General features: G+C 48.7%; 2 protein-coding genes across 3 annotated transcripts in view; one reads left to right on the forward strand and one right to left on the reverse strand.

The window, feature by feature from the left end:
• The window catches only part of ACSF2 (acyl-CoA synthetase family member 2), a 58,921-nt gene that overhangs the window by 9,671 nt on the left and 26,876 nt on the right, over positions 1-22,374 (reverse strand). For both annotated transcript variants that reach the window (XM_048817965.2, XM_048817964.2), the window contains exon 10: positions 22,260-22,336. In XM_048817965.2, the coding sequence (XP_048673922.1) occupies positions 22,260-22,336 (77 nt within the window). The remainder of the gene's footprint in view (positions 1-22,259; positions 22,337-22,374) is intronic.
• Positions 7,402-20,807, forward strand: CHAD (chondroadherin). The gene is made up of 4 exons (XM_048817967.2): positions 7,402-8,235; positions 13,088-13,251; positions 13,474-13,619; positions 19,773-20,807. The coding sequence occupies exons 1-3, from the start codon at positions 7,456-7,458 to the stop codon at positions 13,613-13,615; spliced, it is 1,086 nt and encodes a 361-aa protein (XP_048673924.2). The 5' UTR covers positions 7,402-7,455; the 3' UTR covers positions 13,616-13,619; positions 19,773-20,807.

The raw sequence follows: 22,374 nt of genomic DNA on the forward strand, positions 1-22,374 counted from the left end.
CAAACACCCTGCTGGATTCTGAAAATGTGAGTGCTGAGGGCCCCTGGAGCTGAAACTCAACCATCACTAAGGGCGAGATTCTGCCTCAGGGGGCTCTGCAGCACCTGGGTCCCTAAGCAGAATTCTGGCTGATGGAGCCAGAACTGCCCCAAGGAGCTCCCAGATAGCCCACACTGTACTGCTCTGCAGCAGGTGCAGCATACGCCCTGCTCCATCCCTTGTCCATTCTCCTGGCCTTTGCAGAGAGTAGGGGAGGCCATAACCCTGCTCTCTCTCACCACTGTGCAGGGGTGTAAAGTTGGGGAGGAACCCCCTGTGCATCAACACATAGGCTGGCAAGAATTTGGCCCTATGCTATTCCCTCCAGCTAGAGACAGAGGGCCTTGCCTCACATCCCTCTTACACCAGAGTAATCCTACTGGTGTCAGCAGAGTTATTCCTGATTTACACCAGTGTGAATGCAGACTCAGAGCCGAATTCACACAGGGGACACTGGCTTATGGGACAATGAGCTTTTTAGTGTGGGGTGTTTCAAGTGTATCAAGTTCTACACAGGAGGACATGCTAATAAAAATGAAGCATGGAGGAAAGGGAAGGGACTGCCTCTTTGAGCTAAAACAAGACACCAGAACAGCCCTGCCCTGAGACGCCAGAGAAATACCCTCAATCTATATTTACCCTGTTTTTAAAAGCTGTGTATTTATTGGCTTAGCCCACAAAGGCCTCTGCGGAGAAGCAGAGGAGAGTCACACATTTGTAAATTACTAGGAACCGGATTCACCTCTTTGTAGAACAGCAAATGTTTGCAGAACTGTTAATCAATTAAGAAAGAGGGGAGTGTGGGATAATCCCTCCTCTTCTGAGATGTCCCAGCAGCGCCAGTCCTGGGGGATCTCCAAGGGCCAGGGCTGAACAGGGGCCCCAGCAAAAGAAACACTCACACTAGACCCGTTGTCACCACCACACCACATGCCACCCATGAGACACTGGCATACACCAGGCAAGCTGTGAACTTCTGTGGCTCATTGCCCGTTTGCTGCCCAGTCCTTACTCATCCCCAGTCAAGGGCTGTGAAATTCAATGAGTAAATACCAGCTCCTGCCTGCCTGGCAGCAAGACACTCAAATACAAACAGCTGGGAGCCCATGGGCCCCTCCCAGCAGCTGTGCGTGGTGCCAGGTTGTGCAGGACGCCAACCTGCTCCCAGTCTCCTGCAGGAATCTGCTCACTGAAGCAGGGGAGTCAAAAACATTAGCAGAAAGAATTTACCTTTTATTAAACTTTTATATGCATTAAAGTGGAACGTGAGACCAGACTCCGTTCCCCTGACGGCAGTGTCCAGGCCCCGTCCCCCAGTAGGTGTGTTCCAACTGGAAGGCACACAGCAGCCATTTAACCTCTGCTGGGTCAAATGGGCTGTATGAGGTGTGCCCAGCATGGCGAGACCCTTCATGGAATAAACCCGATCACCCAGCCCCTTGCATCTGCATTACTGCCCGGCCCATTGTGTTCAGGGCCCCATTGTACTAGGCGCTGTACACAGACAGAGGGAGAGGCAGTCCCTGCCTCAAAGGGCGTACAATCTAAAGAGACAAGACAGACACTGGGTATGTCTACACTGCAAAGAGAAGTGGGTGTTCTTAACTCGGGTTAAAACAGCCATGAAGACACAGTGACTCGGCCCCGAACTCAGATCAGCAGCTTGAGTTCAAACCTATAGAGCTACTAACCTGAGTTAAATGCGAGCTGCCGGGTCTTTGCTGCTATTTTAACCCGAGTTAACTAACCTGAGTTAAGAACACACCTTCGTTTGCAGTGCAGACACACCCACGGGGTGAGAGAAAGGAAGGACTAGCCCAGGGGTCTCAAACTCAAATGACCACGAGGGCCACATGAGAACTAGTACATTGGCCCGAGGGCTGCATCACTGACCCAACCCCCGCTGCCCCGCCCCGCCCCCAATCCACCCCTTCCATGAGGCCCTGCCCCTGCCCCACCTCTTCCCTGCCCCCATTCCAACCCCTTCCCCGAAATCCCCACCCCAACTCCACCTTCTCCCTGCCCCAGGGGGTACAGGAGGCGTGCAGGGTGCGACAGGGGGCTCAGGGCAGGGGGTTGGGGTGCAGGAGGGGTGCAGGGTGCAGCATGGGGTCTGGGTGCAGGAGGGGTGCGGCAGGGGGCTCAGGGCAGGGAGTCGGGGTGCAGCAGGGGTACAGGGTGCAGCAGGGGGTTCGGCTGCAGGAGGGGTTCGGGGGGCGGGCTCCAGCCCAGCGTGCACTGGGGCCAGGGCAGGCTCCTCCAGGCCATGCCTAGCCCGGCTGCGCCTCCAGGCACCACTCCCCGCAGCTCCCATTGGCCGGGAACAAGGAACTGCGGCCAATGGGAGCTGTGGGGGGCGGTGCCTGGAGGCACAGCCAGGGCAACACACCGACCCCTATGCCCCACCCCCCCAGGTCCCGGCTGCTTCCCGGAGCAGAGCGGGGGCAGGGCAGGCAGGGAGGGAGCCTGCCCTGCCCCCAGTGCGCGCCAGGCCGGAGCCACTCTAGGTAAACGCTGGGGCTGCGGGGAGGCCGCAGAAAATAAACATGTGGCCCACGGGGTTGAGACCCCTGGACTAGCCAAATGGTACAGATGGGGAACTGAGGCACAGGGAAAACGAGTGTCTTGCCCGAGGTCACACAGGGAGTCTGTGGCAGAGCCAGGAACTGAAACCAGGTCTCCTGAGTCCCAGTCCAGCGCCTGACCCCATAGTTATTTATTTCTATCTATGCATTCAACCTCTGCTCTGGGCACCTCTCACGAGACATTAACAAATACAGAGTACATAAATAGCTGCAAATCCAGCAGGCTATCTTCATCCCATCCAAAGTACCCCATTCCCCTGCAAACACTGTCACCGCACATCCCCTCCCAGAAGACAGATGGAAACAGATGGCGCTCTGCAGTGTCCCCTAGACTGAGGAACAGGGATTCAGGCTCACTGGGACAGGGATGTGAGCACATGCCAAAGGAGGGCCCCCCCAGGAAGAACACCCTCCCAGCGGCTCAAAACCAGCACCTCAAACTCACCCGGAAGGCAAAGGGCAGGTAGCATAGCTCCTGCAGTCGTGCGCATGACGAGATACATGCTCTCAGCAAGCAGGCGGCTGCACTCCGCATTTGCGTCCACTTCTGAAAGGACTGAACGTGCAGCTCCATGCACTGTGGGAATCTAATCTTGCAGCAACAAAGGCCTGGATGAGGGTAGTGGGGTGAGCATCCCAAAAACAGCTGCAATCTCTTGGCCAGATGGAAATGGAAAAAAGCTATTCTGGCAGCTGCTGCTATCTAATCATCTAACAGCAGCTGGAGGTCTGATCCGATTCCAGCTGGCAAACCTGAGATGAGCACTCTTTGCCCAAGGGGCATATATACGCTCTTGGCTCTAGCTTCTCAGCCTGTGCACTTTTATACTCCCAGTTAACTAATTCCTTGCCTAGTGGTGTCAGACAGATGTCTGGCCAATGGGTACCCACTGGCCTTCATCTGGGGACAAAGATTCCCATCAGCACGTGCAGCGAATTTTGGAATTTCTTCCTGTTTCTTCACACCATCGTATAGGGCTGGGTCAGACTCATGCAACACGTGCATCATTTCAATGGGGGTTTGTGATGGGGGCAGGGTCAAAGTAAAGGTTGTGTCCCTGTTTACTGGGAGCTCCTTAAATCCAAGCATTGACACAGGACAGCGGGGAACAAATCCCAGAGGAGAGCTGGGTAAGAACAGTGAAATAACCATGAAAAATCCTTTGAATTCTGAAGCAAACTCTCTTAGATGGCGGCTGTGCCCCTTTTGTGTTTGCTTTTGATGACTATCCTCGTGAACAGTCAGGCTCACTGGCAAGAAAAGCTCAAAAGCAGCCAGTCCACACCCATATGCCAAGCTGGCACCTCTCTGAGCCTACCGTCTCGTTCTATAAACCCTCAGCTTTCATCTGAAAATGTCTCTAGCTGTTGTGGTTGTGAAGAGAACCTCCAAAATATCAGGGATGCAGGGATAAGGCTGCAGGGAGCCTGGAACAACAGCTCTGAAAGGTGTGAGCTGCCCCCCCCCCGTTCATCTCAGTGAGGGGTTAACCCAGAGGTCCAGTGATAATGGTTTAAGTGTCACCACTGTTAACTATTTTATTGCTGGTGTAAGAAAGGAGAGGGCAGGTGACAGCTGCATGATTTAACTGTAGGCAATGTCTCATTTTGGTGCAGATAGCACCATTTGGGAGGTAGCACCCCTTTATTTCCTTCCCAGCTAGGGAGCAGTCAGGCCCCAGGAGCCTAACAGAGCCCAGGGATATGCTCAAGCCCCACTGAGGGGGAGTCATGCTCAATGAGCCCACTGGAGGCCACAGAGCTGCTGGAGCCAGAACATTTCAAAGAAATAAGCCTGAGTGGTCTAACAAAGCCACCCCAAAAAAGTGGGGGGGCCGGGTTAGAGAGCAGTGTGGGGGCACGGTTTGCATCATCACATTGGGCATGGAGGCAGGGTTTGCATCTTTGCATCGTCACGCGTGGTGCCCACCCAAAAAAATGCACAGGAAAAATAGCAGCCCCAGAGTTAAGCGGAAAAGCCACCAGCCATAAGTGGGTAAAACACCCCACCCCATCTTTAAAGGGCAAACCCAAGAGTCCCTTAATTTAAACCACTTGGCAATCCACAGGTGACACATATGGGAGGAGCTTATTTTATGGGTGGAGTTTGGAAAAGTACCACTATCTTTATTCTCAGTCTGACCCCTGCTGGCAGGCATGTCCATGGAAACCAAACTGTTAGTTAACATTGTGAGGAAGAGGGGGAAAGTGAACGTTGAAAGGTATAAGGCCAACTATTTACACAGGAAACCTAACTCTGAGAGTTACATTTATCCAACCAAGGAACAGAGATATACCATGTGACCTAGGTGTCCAAACAAAACAGCTGCATTTCAAATGCTGCCAATGAACTGTTCACACACACGATACAGCTCAGGTATTATTAATAGAAATTATTCAGAAAATAACTTGGAGTAAGTCTGAGAAAGCCGCAGTCTGTTCACAGATAGAAAGAGAAAGATGAAATTTTGGGAATTGCTTTACTAATCATTCCCATGCTGTACGGGAGTTCTCACCGCACGATGGAGCTCCCAGTGGAAAGCCTGGGAAAGAATTTCTGGGGTGCCACTTCTTTAGTTGCTCCAAAGTCCTGATCAGGAATCTCAAAGAGACGTTAAATTACGTGGACAAGGTGAGTGAGGCAATATCTTTTATTGGACCAACTTCTGTTGCCTCACCCGTCTTGTCTCTGTAATATCCTGGGACCAACGTGGCTACAACAACACTGCATTAAACTAGGTGTCAGAGTAGTCAATGCACTCGCCTTTCAGTTCTGGAGACCCCGTTTCGAGTTCTTATTAGGCCACAAACACACACGTTTTGTGCCATCTGTTTAACAGATGTCTGACCACAGAATAGCTAGCTTGAAAACCCAGGCTTCCTCTATTGTTCCATCTCAGGACGCAAACCAGTGAGAACTCCTCACATACCGAGGATGGAGAAGAGGATCCAGGCTTTGATTGGCAGCATGCTGCCTGGCCGGACTGAGGCGTACGGGAAGAGCTGCATGGCAAGGTTGCACCAGATTGTCTACATTACATCTCCAGTCAGCCAATGTTAGCTGTCTCTAAGGTTCAAGAGAAACAAAGTTCACCCCCAAAATGAAAAAATAAAGTAAATAGCCCCATTAAAATGTTCATCTGCAAAACAGAGGCTTGGATGCTGTCAGCCAGTTTGCATAACACCCTCTGGAGCATGCTCAGGAGGGATGGCTAATTCCACATCTCAACAATGGAAAAACCCAGAGATCCCTGTGAATAAGTCAGTCTCTGTGTCCTAAGTCAGCCCTTGGATTTCCTCCCTTTCTTGAGACTGTCTCGCCTCCATAAACACTCCGTCGGGGCTTTGTAGCCAGCTTCAGAGGTGGAAGCCTCAACAAGCTCCCAGTTATGTGCTCGGCTCTCAGTTGTTTGCTACTGCCAGGAACTGGCTAGAAACCAGCTCAAAATGTTCCATTTACCACCTCCACACCACAATTCCTCCCCTGATCTCTCCCCTCTCACACTCAGAAAGGGAGAGAGACCTAGAGATCCTACCTCCTTCCCTTAATTCCCCTCCAAGGGGAGAGCAAGGGGCACCCTCCAGATCTTTAATCCACCTCCTTGTTGCTATTCTTTGTAATCCCTTAACCTGACCAAAGCACCCAGCCCCACTGCCTGTGATGCCATTAGCCTGATGTGACATGAGCCCCTTCACCAAAGTCCGAGCCATCATGTCTTCCCCTCTCCCCTACCTCTGTCTCAGAAGCCCCAGGTGCTACCTGAAAACCACACTGCACCTTAGCTACTGCTCCCCAGGGTATCACAACATCGGGGTCACAACCCCATTATTCCATTCTGGCTACAGTTCTCCCTAACGGGACATCAGCCAGTCTCTGTCCCCACCACATCATGGAGGTCTCAACTGCTGCCCCATCACCAAACGGCAGGGTGTCTGTCCCCCATAGCTCACACCGCCAGAGTCTTTCCCCACTACCATATCACCATGGGGCTAGCTGCCCTTCAGTCCCAGGCTGGTCAGACTGTGACTAGCTCAGCAGGAACTAGGCTTCTCCCCACCTCATCTTTCTCTGACCATGACAGATCCTGAAGTCCTCATCCATTATTAGCACTACAGTGGCACCCACAATACACCCGGAGCTGTCCACACACTGAACCTACCCCCAATTGCTCCCAATCTCACTCAATCCTCGCACAGGAAATAAGTGGGAGATGGACAGAATAAGGATGCCAGGGTTTGTCCCTATATAACAACAGGGTTCCTCCCTATCTTTAAAGCCTGGGAAAATAGTTCAAGATTCCACCCATGTTAAAATGTCACCAGTAAACACATGGAAAACATCAGTACAGGAGGGGTGGGCCCTGTACCAGTTAATGATCCCTGCCATACCCCCTGAGTCTGGCACTGAAGGGGGACAGGTTCTGTGTCCCCTATCCCTGGACTTGGTTCTCCATCTCTGAGTCACCGAGGGCTTTATCACCACCTGCTTCAGTGGGGAGCGAAGAGATCCCCCCCAAAAGGCAGATACACACGCTGTTTTCTCTGCCCATTTACCTCCCTGTCCCATGGGGAAAACTGCTCCAGCCTGCTGTCTGCAGCACAGCAGTGGAGGTTTGAAGAAGCCCAAAGGGGTTAAAGTCACACTGAACTCCCAAAGTCAGTCGCTTCCAAGTCAGAGTCTGGCTGCTGCCTGCGGTTTGTGGGAAGGGATTTCGTTTTTTAATAACAGCATTATAAATAGGGCTGTGTTCAGCTTGCTGCAGACTCTCACTCGCTCGTCTCCCTCCTCCTGCCGCTGCTCTTCCCTCCTACACGGATCCCTGTGCTGGCCATGGACCGGTCAGCCTTCTTCCTCAGCCTCCTCAGCTTGCTGGTGTGCCTCCTCCCTATCCTCCAGGCATGCCCCTCGAGCTGCCACTGCCATGGAGGAGAGCTCCAGCACGTCATCTGCGACAACGTCGGGCTGAAGAAGATCCCCAAGGTGTCCGAGCAAACGCGGCTCCTCAATCTGCAGAGGAACAACTTCCCCGTCCTGCCGACCAACGCCTTCAGGGAGATGAAAGGGCTCGTGTCCCTCCACCTCCAGCATTCCCAGATCAAGGAGATCTCCAGCGGCGCCTTCCGGGGGCTGAAGCAGCTTGTCTACCTTTACCTGTCCAATAACGATATCAGCGTCATCAAGATGGGTGCCTTCGACGACCTGTCGGAGCTCACGTACCTGTACATGGACCACAATAAGATCTCGGACCTGCCCAAGGGGCTCCTCTCCCCACTCATGAACCTCTTCATCCTGCAGCTGGGCAGCAACAAGATCCGAGAGCTGAGATCGGGGGCCTTCAGCGGTGCTAAGGACCTGCGCTGGCTCTACCTCTCTGACAACTCCCTCTCCTCCGTCCAGCCCGGGGCCCTGGACGACGTGGAAAACCTAGCTGTCTTCCATCTGGATAAGAACCAGCTGAGCACTTACCCAGTGGCTGCAATGAGCAAGCTGAGGGTAGTGGAGGACCTGAAGCTTTCTCACAACCCCATGAAGGTCATTCCCGACTATGCCTTCCAGTCCTTCGGGCGCTACATGGAGACCCTCAGTCTGGACAACATGGGCCTGGAAAAGGTAGGTTCCTTTCCACCCTCCCTCCCCTTTCAAATCCAAACGTAGGGCCTGGTTCTCTTCTCACTTACAATGCTGTCACGCTTCTGTCCTGATCTGCCTGGGTCTGAGGAAAAGGAGACTCAGGGTCACAGTTTCGGCAGAAGGGTGAAGGGTTCACTAGTAATTAAAAAAGGCACCTGAACCTTTGAACATCCACGTGATGAATAAAAACGAGAGAATCCCCTCCTCTTGTGCTATGGGATGCTAAGCTCTCCTGGGCTCACTGAGCCCAGCGGAAGGGTGGTGGGGCCCAGCTCCAATGGGAAATGTATTCTGGTGCTCTGAAATAAATGAGCAAAGACCTCCCAGCCTTGGGAGGTGGGGTTGGGGAAATGAGAGGCAAGGGGCTGCCCCGTGCTCAAACTGGCAGGACACAGTGGACTGGTAGAGCTGAACTGCCCCGTCTCCTGAGCTGCAGCCTGTACCTGCTGTCGGTTCGAAGTGTGGGGGGAAGGAGATTCCTCCAGAAGCATTATGAATAGCAGCAGTTTCTTCCTAGTGCAGTGCAGACAGGTACCCAGTGCACACATGTCCATCTTCTACCTTTTTTTAAAAAAACTTCCAACTTTACACTCTATAAAGAAAGGTTTGTCTATTGATGAGCTCTCAAGAGAAACTCTTGCAGCCTTTTACAAAGGAGCCCTGTTTCTACCCAGAGAGCAGGAGGGACATTCAGGTAACCCAGCAAAATACCCCTCTTTTTCTCATGGAAAAAGTCAGGGCCACGGGTAGGAGCATCACGCTGAAGGAGCTACTTGCAACAGGACCCCTGGAATACCAGGCAGTAAAGGCACATATCCAGCTCAGGAAGGACAGGACCTCAAAGCAGCAATGTCCCACATTGCTCTGTTGGGATGCAACAGGATGATGAAAGAGCAGCTCACAACATCCCAAGATGCTGTGCCAAGAAGCACAGGGATGGAGAGTATCCAGGGGAAATAGGATAGCACCTCACAGCAAGGCAGTACCCCATCATGTGGTGCAGAGGGATGGAGAACATCCCAGTGAAAAAGATGAGCGCCTTCTAGCAACACGGAGCCAGCATCATACTGTGCTGGGGTGTGCAGAGCATCTGCATTCAGAAGGACACAACCCAACAGCAGCAGAGAGCTGCCCAACGGTGTTGGGAGTTAGAGAACATCCACGTTACAAAGGCAATACAGCATCCCAGAATGCCAAGCTAGGAAGCTGGAATTTATCCAGGTTGAGGAGGACAGTATCTATAGCAGCACAGTGTCCCTTCATCGACATTTCATCTCTTTCCTATTCTCGAGATTACAGTCCCCATACGGATTGGTGTAATCAGACTCATTCACCTGGAAATTATCTGCTGACACATCTATGGAAGGACTCCACAGATGACGAGCATGTCATCCTTCAGTGATGCTGCCATGTCACTACTGCGGGCATCAACTCAGATTCTATCTGGTCTCATCACGCATAAATCAGAAGATACAGATTAAATGTGAAACTAGATGCAGAGACACCAGAGACAAGATGAGATTTAATGAGTCCAAGATGTTGGGATGCTCAACAGATGCAAGCGCTCTTTATACCGTCAAGGAATTAGCTGAACAAACTGGAAGTCTATGAATTCAGTCTAGCTATGCAGTGACCTTGTTAATCTGGAGAACAGTACCTTGGGCATGAGAATGGAATTTTACAGCAAACAGATGTCGAGTCAGTTCTTCCATCTGTTTGATCAATACGTTGCTAGCTAGAGATGAAGGGTTTAGTCATTGCTGACTTACAGGCGTGCATTGCCTGAAGTCCATAGAGTTATATTCACTCTCACCAGTGGTGAACTTGCTCAGTGGATCGATGGTAGTTCTTTGTTATGTGTATTATCTCGTGCTGCATTGCTGTTTTAACGGGGTTGTCTCGGTATAATTCTGCACATTGACTGTCCCTCATCTTTCATACTTTTTGCCATCATTTTAACAACATTCCAATATAAAAAACTACCTCTGATATCATCTCACATCTCCTGTAGCTTCTTTCAGATTGGAGAGATCCAACCACATGCAACTGGTCGACAAGGTGCATAGAGGAACCATTTCATCCACCAATGCAGTCCCTTCTGGGGTGGAACACAGCAGCTGTTTCACAGTGCACACACCACTTCCTTTGTATGCAAAAGTGGAAAAGAATGCCAGATCCAACCTAAACTGCAGAAGGAGTTTGGCTAGGCAGAACAGAATTATACAAATTAGCCAAGACACGAGGGTTAACACCGCTAGCTTTGCAAAAAAGTGCTCTTGATGCTTTAAGGACCTACTAGTGGTCAGTAATCGACAGGAACTTTGTTTGAGGTCTCATATGAAATATGGCACTTCCTGCAGCCAAGTGCCCTCATAACAAAGTCTGGACCATTTGATTAGTACAACCGAGAGAGGCATGCCACCAGATGATCATTCCCATTTCACTATGAACACGGTCAGCCATGGTTGCTCCACGGTTTTCATTTTTTCACTCTAAAGGTATGTCTACACTGCAGTCAGAGGAGCAACTGCACCCATGTGTAGACACACCCGAGCTAGCTTTGATCTAGCTAACTTGAATAACAGTAGCAGTGAAGTCGTGGCAAGGCATGTTGTATAAGCCCACCTGGGACCCTGGGTAATTATTTGAGCAGCTAGCCCATGCTGCTGTGGCTTTGCTATTGGTTTTTGAGCTAGCTAGATCAAAGCTAGCTTGGGTACCTCTACACGTGCTGCAGCCACACCTCTGACTGCAGCCTAGACACACACAAATTAGTTTTCTCCTCACGCTTGCCAAAGGCCTTGTATCCATATGACCCATGTGATCCATATGTATGTATGTGAGTCTCCCTGGACACAGTGGCCAGGTGATGGTGGTATTTAAAGTATGCAATGGTGATAATATCTGTGTTGCAGCCATTTCCCCACCCCACCCCACCCCCCAGGAAATACCATTCTCAGCTCCTCTTCTCTGATAGGGTTGGATTCTTCTGTGTGGTTTCAAAATTCTATAGCCACTCGGATGTGCGAAATTGTTCCAGATGAGAATCCCTGTCACTGTTGCAATTAACATCACCATTGTCACACCAGAAAAGAAAGAGATCTTAAACAATTTTGCAACTCTAGTACTGGGAAGTCCTCTCACACGCACGGAAACAAAGAGACCTGACTCTTCTCCGAAGCTTTAAACAAAGATATTATGACACCCATTTCTAACAGGGCTCAGTACCATATTAGCTATGTGCCCCCCAAAAAGTGAACAATAATCATCTTGCATCTACAAAAGGACCTTCATCTTGAAGGATCCCAAAGTGCCTGAAGCTCGGAGATAAAGCACAGCATCTGTTTAACAACACACGGCAGCATTACAAAACAATTGGAACAGGAAGTGAAGTAGAATGCCATATTAGATTAAAACCGCAGGGGGAATTTAGGTGGTCAGAACAGAATTACTCAAACTGGAATTTGGCCAGGACACTGACGTCAAACACCCATGCTGCACAAAGCACCAGAAGTGGTCAGGACCTTGGTTTCACAACTCATCAGAGAGACAGCACTGGCAGCAGCATAGTAGAACCCGCTGGGATTTATTCTGTGCTGAACCATAGGGGGCTGTCACCTGCTGACTTCCCAAGACTACTCGCTGCAGGACTTCGGAGGTCTCTTATACAAGCACTAATCCAACCCGACGCTGCTTGGTTTGTAAGATCTCCCAGGTTTGCAGCCTGAGATGGCATAGCTGCAGGAGCTGGGACGCACACTGAGAGGACATGTCTGAGGAGTGATCAGTGAGACATGAAAATACACAGATGGGTATTTGACACAGAGCTTTCTGGTGGACCGATGGATGCGTCTCTGGAGATAACAAATCTGTTTTCTCCCCTTCCCACGGTTCTGAAAAGAACAGGAAAGGGGGGGAAGAAAACAAGTTTGTTATTGCTAAGAGAAGCACCCATGCAGTCAACAGTTTCCTCTGTAACCAATGGGCTGCAGGGAAGTTTGCGCTGATGGGTTTGCATTTTACACAAATTCTTCCAAACTAATTGCCTATGGACAAGTAGGATTGGGATGGGGAGAAGGGGAGATGGCTAACAGGAGGTGCACAATTGCCAGTTTTCTCTCTCTGGCACACTGCATTTTACTCTCAGTGCGTGAAGGGGGCTATATTTTAAAGCCTGCCCATAGGCCACGAACACACAGACTTGCAAACAACCCATTAGGGAGGGGAGGGAGAGAGAGAGAGGTGAGGAGACCAAGGCACTGGACGCCTGCCCTGCTGCATCTACAGCGCTCTGAAGCCAAGTGTAACTTTCCACTCGGAGCCCACGGGGCACTGCCAAAGCCTACAGGCCCTTCAGACTCCACAAACACTCCCTCCATCAACAGTTCCATGAGCGGGAACGCAACAGGGACTGGGAGGAATTCCAGCCCTGGAAAGGTTTGTACCCAGGAAATGTCGCGGCCCATTTAGAGAGGAGGAGCATGCTTTAGAAACAAATGGGACTGGCCTGACCTCAGCTTTTCTTTGGGCTATATGGAGGGGCCTGTGGAAGGCAAGGAGCAAATGGGGAGGGGCTTGGGCTTTAGCCACCCTGTGGTGGGAGGAACTAAAATCCATCACTGAAAAAGAAAAACACCTTCCACGCTTCTGCCTCCTGAATCCCTCCAGGAGGCCATGGAGGAAATTCCTTGCTCCTTACCCTCTCCCACTCTCTCCAGCCCCGCTGCTGTCACTAAAAGCCATGAACACAGGCGGCCTGGAAGAGAAGGGAATGGAGAACATCCCCCACTCGCCCGAGTCACAGCGATCCGCATCTCCCCTTGTGCTTTAGTTTTCAGATAAAGCATTTGCTGGAGTGACCACACTGAAGACTGTTCACATCGAGAACAACAGACTTAACCAGCTACCTGGGAACTTCCCGTTCAGCAGCCTGGAGAACTTCACCCTGTCCAATAATCCTTGGCACTGCTCCTGTCAGCTAGCAGCTCTGCGCAAGTAAGAGACACTCACTTCTCTCTCTCCCCTACCCAATCTGGTGCCCACTGACCAGGTCCAGGGGGAAGGTCCCGGTTAGTTGTGCCCGGTGAGGAGGAAGAGGCAATACCAATAACTTGACACTTGGTCAGTAATGCAGTTTCCGGTCTCCTCTGGCAGCCCACATGAGCAGTAGTCTGTCCCCTTCTGAAGCTTAGGGGTTTTCTGTTTGTCCTTCCCCAGGTGGTTGGAGTCCAGCCGCTCCCGCCCTGATGCGGTTTGTGCCTCACCATCTCAGTACCGAGGGCAGCAGATAAGAGACACTGCCGCACTCCGCAGCTGCAAACTCCCCACCAGGAGGCCCAGGAAAGGAAACCGCCATTAAACAGGTAAGAAGCTTTTCACAACCACACCCTGTTCTTCTTCCTTCTCCTTCCATCTCACACAGACTTAAACCAAGTCCTGGTCCCCCTGAAGTCAATGGGAGTTTTACCCTGGACTTCTCTGAGACGAAGGATCACCTCCAAAACAGTTAATCCATTTACCTGCCATGACCTAAATGTATAGGTTATAAAGCCAGAAGGGATCATTTTAATCATCTAGTCTGACCTCCTGTATAATAGGCCAGAGAACTCTCCTGGGCTAATTCCTGTTGGAACTAGAGAAAATCTTTTAGAAAAACATCCAACCTTGATTTAAAACATTTCCAGTGATGGAGAATCTCCCACAACTCTTAGTATGTTGTTCCAATGGTTAATTACCATCATTGTTGACAAATTGTGCCTCATTTCTAGTCTGAATTTGTCTAGCTTCAACTTCCAGCCATAGGATCTTGTTGTACCTTTGTGAGCTAGATTGAAGAGCCCTTTACTGCCAAAGTTTTGTTCACCACATAGGTACTTACAGACAGATCAAGTCACCCCTTAATCTTCCCTCTGGTAAGATAAATAGAATACACGCCTTAGTCTCTGACTACGGTAGAACCTCAGAGTTACGAACACCTCAGGAATGGAGATTGTTCGTAACCCTGAAATGTTTTTAACTCTGAACAAAATGTTCTGGTTGTTCCTTCAAAAGTTTACAACTGAACATTGACTTCATACAGCTTTGAAACTTTACAATGCAGAAGAAAAATGCTGCTTTTAACCATTTTAATTTAAATGAAACAAGAACAGAAACAGTTTCCTTACCTTGTCAAATCTTTTTTTAAACTTTCCCTTTATTGTTTTACTAGTTTACGTTTAACGCAGTACTGTACAGTATGTGCTTTTTTTTTTTTTTTTGGTCTCTGATGCTACCTGATTATGTGCTTCCGGTTCCAAATGAGGTGTGCGGTTGACCGGTCAGTTCATAACTCTGGTGTTCATAACTCTGAGATTCTACTGTATAAGGCATGTTTTCCAATCCTTTAATCATTCTTGTGGCTCTTCTCTGAACCTTCTCAAATTTATCTGCATCCTTCTAGAACTGTGGACAGCAGAACTGGACACAGTATTCTCGCAGCAATTGCATCAGTGCCAAACACAGACTTACCATAACCTCCCTACTCCTGCTCCAGATTCCTTTTATACACACAAAGATCACTGTAGCTCTTTTGGCTACAGCATCAGACTAGGAGCTCATGTTCAACGTATTATCCACCATGACCCCCAAGTCCTTTTCAAAGACACTGCTTTCCAGGATAGAGTCCCCCATCCTGTAAGTGTGGCCTACATTCTTTGTTCCTAAATATATGACCTTAGGTTTGGCCACATTAAAGCACGTATTGTTTGCTTGCACCCCACTTATCAACCAATGCAGATTGCTCTGTATCAGTGACCTGTCCTTCATTATTTACCACTCCCCCAATCTGTGTGCAAACATCTGCAAACATAAAATTATTGCTGATGAAGTTTTCTTCCAGCTCATTGATAAAAACGTTAGCATAGGGCCAAGAACTGATCCCTGCAGGATCCCACTAGAAACACACTCACTTGAAAATGATTTCCCCATTTACACTTACATTTTGAGATCTATTATTTGGCCAGTTTTTAATCTATTGTGTGCCATATTAATTTTGTATCCTTCTAGGGTTTTTTAAACAAAATGTCACGTGGTACACCAATTCACACGCTTTACAAAAGTTTTAAGTCTATTTCATCAATACCATGACTTCTATCAACCAAACTTGTGATCTCAAAAAGAGATATCAAGTTAGTTTGATGGGATCTATTTTCCATAAATCCATAATTCCATTGACTGGCATTAATTACCTTCCTTTAATTCGTTATTGATCAAGTCCCATATCTGCCATTCCATTATTTTGCTTTGGATTGATGTCAAGCTGACAGGCCTAGAATTACCTGGGTCATCCTATTTACCCTTTTGAAATATTGGCAGAACTTTAGCTTTCTTCCAGTCCTCTGGAACTTCCCCTGTTTTCCAAGACTTACTGTTAATCAACATACATGGTCTAGAGAGCACCAAAACCAGCTGTCTGAGAACTCCTGGATGAAAGTTATCTGGACCAGCTGATTCCAAAATGTCTAGCTTTTTAACTTTCTCCCGAATTACTGTTGGAATGGGAACTGTTTCATCATCTATATCATCTAGCTTTTCCCCAAATATGGAATGAATATTTGTTGAACACTTCTGTCTTTTCTGCATTATCATTGACAATTTGCCATTTCCATTTAGTAACAGGCCAATATCACTGCTAGGATTCTTTTGCTCCTAATATACTTACATTCCTTAACTCTGCTGGCCATAGAGTTCGCCTTCTGTCCTTTTGCTTGCCTTATCAATTTTCTACAATTCCTACCTTTTGATTTATATTCATAACTATCAACTTCCCTTTTCTTCCATTTGGCTTGGGCATACATAATTATTTTTATAGCTGCTTTCACTTCCCCTCTAAGCCAGGCTAGACTTTTAACCAGTGTAGCCTTCTTTATTGAATGTGGCTCTTGGGGTATCTTGTAAAATGGTCTCAAACAATTCCTAATCATCATTCACATTTTTCTGTTCAAATTCTCTCTCTCAGCTGATTTGGCTCATAATTGTTTTATGAAACTGGTCCTTTTGAAGAACCAAGTATATGGGTTTGGACTTTATTCTATTTGCACATAACAAATGTGAACAAATCATGATAATTTGTGCCTAAGCTACCATTAATTTTTAGTTACATGATCCATTTCTCTTTGTCTGTCAAGACGAGGTCGAATATAGAACTCCCCCTGGTAGGATGCAACACTTTTTGAGGCAGAAAACTGTCATCTGTAATATTTAGAAATTCGGAGGACATTTTAGTTCTGTCAGATCTGCAACAGGTCATCAGATTGAGGACCCCATCGATAATGCAGTTTCCCCACCATATACAATACAGATAAGTGCTTAAGGAGCCTGCCATCCTTTTCTCTCGTGTGATTTACAGCAGACACCAACTAGTACCCCTTCCTATGCATTATCTGTTAGGACACTGATTTATTAGCATTCAAGACCATTATCTTCCAAGCTGTCAGTGACTCAGAGACAGGTAATGCCATTTTTGACAGAATGCTGCTCCCCTTCCCGTTTCGCCCACTCAAGCCTTTCTTAGTAGGTTATGACCATTGATTTTTACGTTCTAATAATGTGACTCCTCCCCTCAGGTTACAGTAATACCAACTAGGTCAAATTTATGCTCACAACTGAGCAATTCCAATTCCTCTAGTTTAATACCTAGCTCCAGCCTTGGTGTAGAATAATTTAGCAATTTCTTCTCTTCACGTCCTTTGGTGACTTGATTAATTTTGTTCTCAACAGCTTGATTTTCTGCTAGACGAGTGCTCATTTGTTCCCTCTTTTCACCCTTCTCTTGTAGTTTAACGCCCTCCTCTCCCATCAGGCTGGCTCCCCTTCAAGAGTCTTCATTGCCCTGGCAACAGTGGATGACACCACAGTCTCTGAGCCCGCAGCCTTCTAGAGCCGTGATGGGAATTCTTTCCTGAGCGGCTGTGATGGTGTCAGCTCCACAGAGCAAAAGCAGACTCTCAAATACAGGCCTCGGAGGGCAAGTAAAGGTGAAATATCTATTTAGGGTATGTCTACACAGCAAAGAAAAACCCGTGGCTGGCCTCTGCCAGCCAACTCGGTCTCACAGGGCTTGGGCTGTAGGGCTATTTCATTGCTGTGTAGCCTTCTGGGCTTGGGCTAGAGCCCAAGCTCTAGGACCCAAGCCCAGAAGGCTACACAGCAATGAAACAGCCCCACAGTCCAAGCCCCGCATCGGCTGGCACAGGCCAGCTGCAGGTTTTTCTTTGCTGTGTACACATACCCTTAAACGTTAGGCCAAATTCATCCCTGGTGTAGACCCAGTGAAATCAATGGAGTCAAACTAGGGATGGATTTAGCCCACAGTCTTGTCTTGACTAGGGATCATAAGCCTTTTATTTTTCTAAAGTTTCCCAGTTTTCTTCCCAAAAGGCCTTTCTGGGGGAAGTGGATGGGTCAGGGGATTGGGGATGGGACACTCAACCATTAGCCTCTGTCAAATGTGGGCAAGGTGGGTAATGACCAAAAATCACTGCCATCAGACAGCTGGGCAGTGGGCTCTATGCAATACGCTGGTGGCCACAGTGTAGTTTTCAGTGGAACATCATCCACGACCCCACCTGCATTCTTGCTGGCACTCTCAGTAAAGAAGCCAGTGACTGCTTGGGCTGCAGAGCCCGAGCTACTCTCATATCCTAGCAAAGGTCTCTCCAGCTCAGCTTGGAAACCCATTGGCAGGGCACAGTGGGGAAAGGTGGCACCAAGGCCACCCATCTTGTACCTGGTTCAGTATCTAAGCAGAAGACTTGGCTCTCCTGGGGTCAGCTCAGCACCTCGTTTATTTATTTAAAGCACTGATTTAAAAACAAGGCCTTGTGCCCTGGAACATGGTGTCCTGCTGAGCCCAGAGCTGTGCCCCAGAGAAGGGAGAGCGGAGACAGCAAACGGGTTTTGAATCAGAAGGTTGGTGCAGGAGGTAGGAAGGTAAGAGCAGGGAGGAGAAAGGGAGAAGGTGACACAGGAGATAGGGTTGCCTGCGCCATAAGCAAAGATCTTGTTGATCCTCAGTCTGGACACTGAATATGCAAATACATCACGGACCCATCTCCCTCTGTTGAAAGCTGCTGAGTGTATTATCTTAAGGATTCAGAAAACCAAGAACCTCACCAACGTTTTACTGTGCCCTCTTGCACCTCAGCTGCTGCTCAGCGTTTTGTTTGTCTGACGGCCTGATCCAAAGCCCACTGAAGTCACTGGAAGAACTCCCATTGATTTCTACGGGGCTTTGGATCAGGCTCTAAGTTTGTAAGCTGTGTGGACAGGGACCTTTTCTTTTTTGATTTGTAACATGCTGGGCACCTTTACGGCACTGTTTAAGTAACAGTGACAACCACTTTTACTGCTCTAACAGAAGAGGTAGGGAGCAGCCACTTGTGGCTCTCCGATTCCCAGTTCACCAGGCCCAAACTTTGTTTTCTACATCCATGGCTAAAGAGATGGTGAAAACAAAGCTATATGTCCTGAGTGCCAGAGGAGATACCAGCTCTTCTACCCCTTCCCGGAGTGATGCCATTTCTCCTGGACGGCTGGCAGATGTTATTGATTACAGATGCAAATACCAGCCATTCCAGGCAGGGCTGGTAGACTTCCGCACTGGAAGTGGAAACTTTACTTTTCTAAACCACAGTGCTTAACTTAGTGTATGTAGGAGACTCTCCCTTCTCGGGCAGGAAGAGGAGAAAGCCAAACCCCCATTCCAGAGCCCTCCTCCAGAAGGGTGGAATAACAAAACGACGATGATAATAATACTTTGCCTTGAGATCCTCACATACAGGGTGCTCTACAAAAGCAATTTCCCAACATCAGTGAACTGATTCTCACAACTCGTGAGTCAGAGAATTTATCCCTGTTGTATTGATGTGAAAACGAAATACCTTCAAGCTAGGCACACAGATCCATCCTAAGGCACCTAATTAAGTGTCCTGATCTTTACAAGGGTCAAATATCTACAGTTTCCCCTGCTTGCACTGAGAGTTGTGCTCAGCACCTCTGAGAGGCAAGTCACTTATTGAGATGCCTATATATACTGATTTAAGGTGTAATCTCTATGAATGACTTGTGCCTTTTAGGTGCCCAGCTTGAAACATTTTAAGAGGGTCTGATTTTCAGAGGGAAGGTGCTTTGAGAATCAGGCTTCTTTGCAGTGTCTCAGCCCAGGCACCCCAAATCACTTGTTGCTTTTGAAAATCTAGGCCTCAGGTGTGTGTGTTCAGGCAGCCAAGTTTGAAATTTTAGGTAAGTTACTTAAGAGTCGCACAGCAAAATAGTGGAAGAGCCAGGATCACAGAACCCATCGGCCTGGTGTCCAGTGGAAACTGGGGTTGTTTGGCACCTCTGAAAAGGAGGTCAGGTGTCTCCTGACTCACAGTTGTGTAAGCCATTCATGAGACCATGAAAAAGCCTCAAGTCCCTGGATCTGCTTAAAAAACCTTTAAACATAGATTCATTTTCTCCCTCCTCTGCCCTAACAGGCCCTGGTATGGCTTGTCCAGGTGACTGGCCGCTTCAACCAATCAGAAAACTACTGACTCCATCCAAGTCCACCCATAAGCTTCTACCATCTGTCAAGAGACATTTCTGATGTATCTGATCACCTCTAGCCTCCTCACAATCCTCGCCTATCTGCTGACTGGAGGATGGAATCCAACTTTTCAATCTTTTCCAACATCTATGTATTTTAAAAGAGGCATTTTTTAAACTAAACTATGCATGACAATGCTAACACAAGCTAACCTAGATCCTGCCCATAAAACACAGTCATCTTCCCAGAGGCAACCTAAACCCATGTCCCTGATTATCCTGTTTGTCTCCATCTTTCTCCTTCCAGTGGGATGCAAGTGAATAGAAAGCCATAAGGGTTCCTCCCTCCCCCGGCCCCTGACTGCTCCAGAAGGAAAGCCATCTCACTCAACTCATGCAGACAGAAAACTCCTCCAACCTGAGGAGGTGATCCCTGCAGGTCAGGGCAGAGGACCACAAGTGAAGCAATGTTCAGGGTTCAGTGGACCTGGAGAGTGAGTTTCCCTTACAGTCCAGCAGGGGGTGATCTCTCTAGGTCAGGCTGAGGTCTGCTAGTGTTGAGGAACCTCAACATTGAAATAGCTTAGAGATTGGATTCTCTTCTCACCCCACAGGAAGGCGGTCTCACAAAGTACCTACATATGTAAGGGGAGAGGTTTGCACCGTATCAGCCTATATCTGGGGAGCGATCTTGCTCTCCAGTCCTCCTCCTCTTCTCCCCACCCCTAACCCAGAAAGCCTAGCGGGAGAACAAGATGACTATGGTTTATCGTCATGGATTTTACAATACCACAATTTCAACTTAACTGCATTTTTTTATCTAAAGATTTATATAAATATATATAAATATATATATATTTATTCCTCTGTAACTGAGTGTAAATGACTCTTAGGAGGATGAAAACTCCTCTTACTCTTATATAGAAAACAAATTGTATATTTTCTTATGTACATCTTCTGTATAAAGCTCTCGCTGCAAAGATGCACTCAGCAGGTTTCCAAGTTTCTGCCTGAGGCCTGGTGACTCATGCTGCAAACTGGGTGTGAGTCCAGCTACACAGCTCAATCCAGACCCTAGTCCCCCTTTATCCTGCCTGCAGGTTCAGAACAAAGTCGTTTTAAAGAAAATGGTTTTATTAGCAGCCCTACTACTGTGCAGGAAGCGGTGACTCACATGTTCCAAGTATTGGCCACCTTGTAATAATGGTGGGGAACATCGTGGGAGGTCACGTATAGGCCTGCTGTAAAGTAAATGCCTGCCACCCCATTGAAGTTCATGGAGTTAGGCCACAGCTGAGTTTGGCCCCTGGTGTTTTAAACTCAGCCCTGACAGCTTCACACAAGAAGCAAAGCCGCAGAGCTCCCTTCAGACATCACCCCGTTCCAGAACAGTTGCCCCACACTCCCTTCGTGCTGCTCCCTCCTCCCAGAGCACACAGCAGGGCTGACAAAACTCTTGGTATCAGCAGTTCTGAAGCTGCCAGCAATAAGAGCAGAAATCTGACGCCTAGTCTCGTGTGGTTAACCCATCACATCACTGTTTCCTCGCCCTTCACAGGCAGCTTGTTACTTCCTTTAAAGCAAAACAACCAGGCTGTGCGCGCTCACTCGCCTTCAAGGACTCCCAGATCCGTTTCTCAAATGGATAATGAGGGTGAGATCTGGGGCCGATTACACAGAAAGAGACAATGCCCCACTACGTTAAACATAGCTGATGCATTTTGCAGTAAACCCCACTGAATGATGGATGGGACCGGGCTGGACATTCAGAACACCCCATTGTTCATGCACAGGAATGAGGGTACACATGCATGCTTAGTGACGGAGTGCAAGTCCTGCTCAGGCACTGTGTGGGTGTGTGTGTGTGTGTGAGAGAATACACAAGAAGGGCTACAATGTACATGGCACTGGATCTGACCCTCCGCACGCTCAGGTTCAGGGCGTGTGTGCGAATCATGCAGGAGACTGAACATGTGAGTGCCATCCATGCTGGTCAGCCAGGTGTCTTCCTCAGTGTTTATACTTGAGGATTCAGAGACAGCATGCGCAATAGGAAAAGAGAATTGTCCACTGCAACCAGAAAATAAACAGAGACATGTCCCAGCCTGGGGTACGACCCAATGCGATCACGCTGGGTGCCACGCTCTCCCTTCTCACAGTAGCTGTCCTTGTAGTTTCCTGTGTCCCTCCCCCGATGGGTTGGGCCTCTGATCCCCAGCCCAGTTACTCTACCCTGTATCCCCTTGAAAGGCCAGAAGGCACGAGGCCTCTGCATCCCATCACACATGGACACGTTCATTCAGGGAGCCTCCAGTTCTATCGCTCTGTACACAAGTCACACATGCTCAGGTTCCCGGGTCCCACTGGGAGGGTGTGTGTGTGTGTGTGGGGGAAACCCGACCCAGGCAGCCCAGGCCCAAGCATGGAAATCGACTCACCACAATATCCCTCATATTCATCTTGGTCATAATCTTTTTCATGATCTCCGGGGGCACAGGGGACCCTGCAATGATTCCTGGAAGAGAGAAGGCAAGAGGACTACATTGGAGACTC

This window comes from Caretta caretta, chromosome 14 (genome assembly GCF_965140235.1).
Source record: "Caretta caretta isolate rCarCar2 chromosome 14, rCarCar1.hap1, whole genome shotgun sequence".
Classification (NCBI taxonomy): domain Eukaryota; kingdom Metazoa; phylum Chordata; order Testudines; family Cheloniidae; genus Caretta; species Caretta caretta.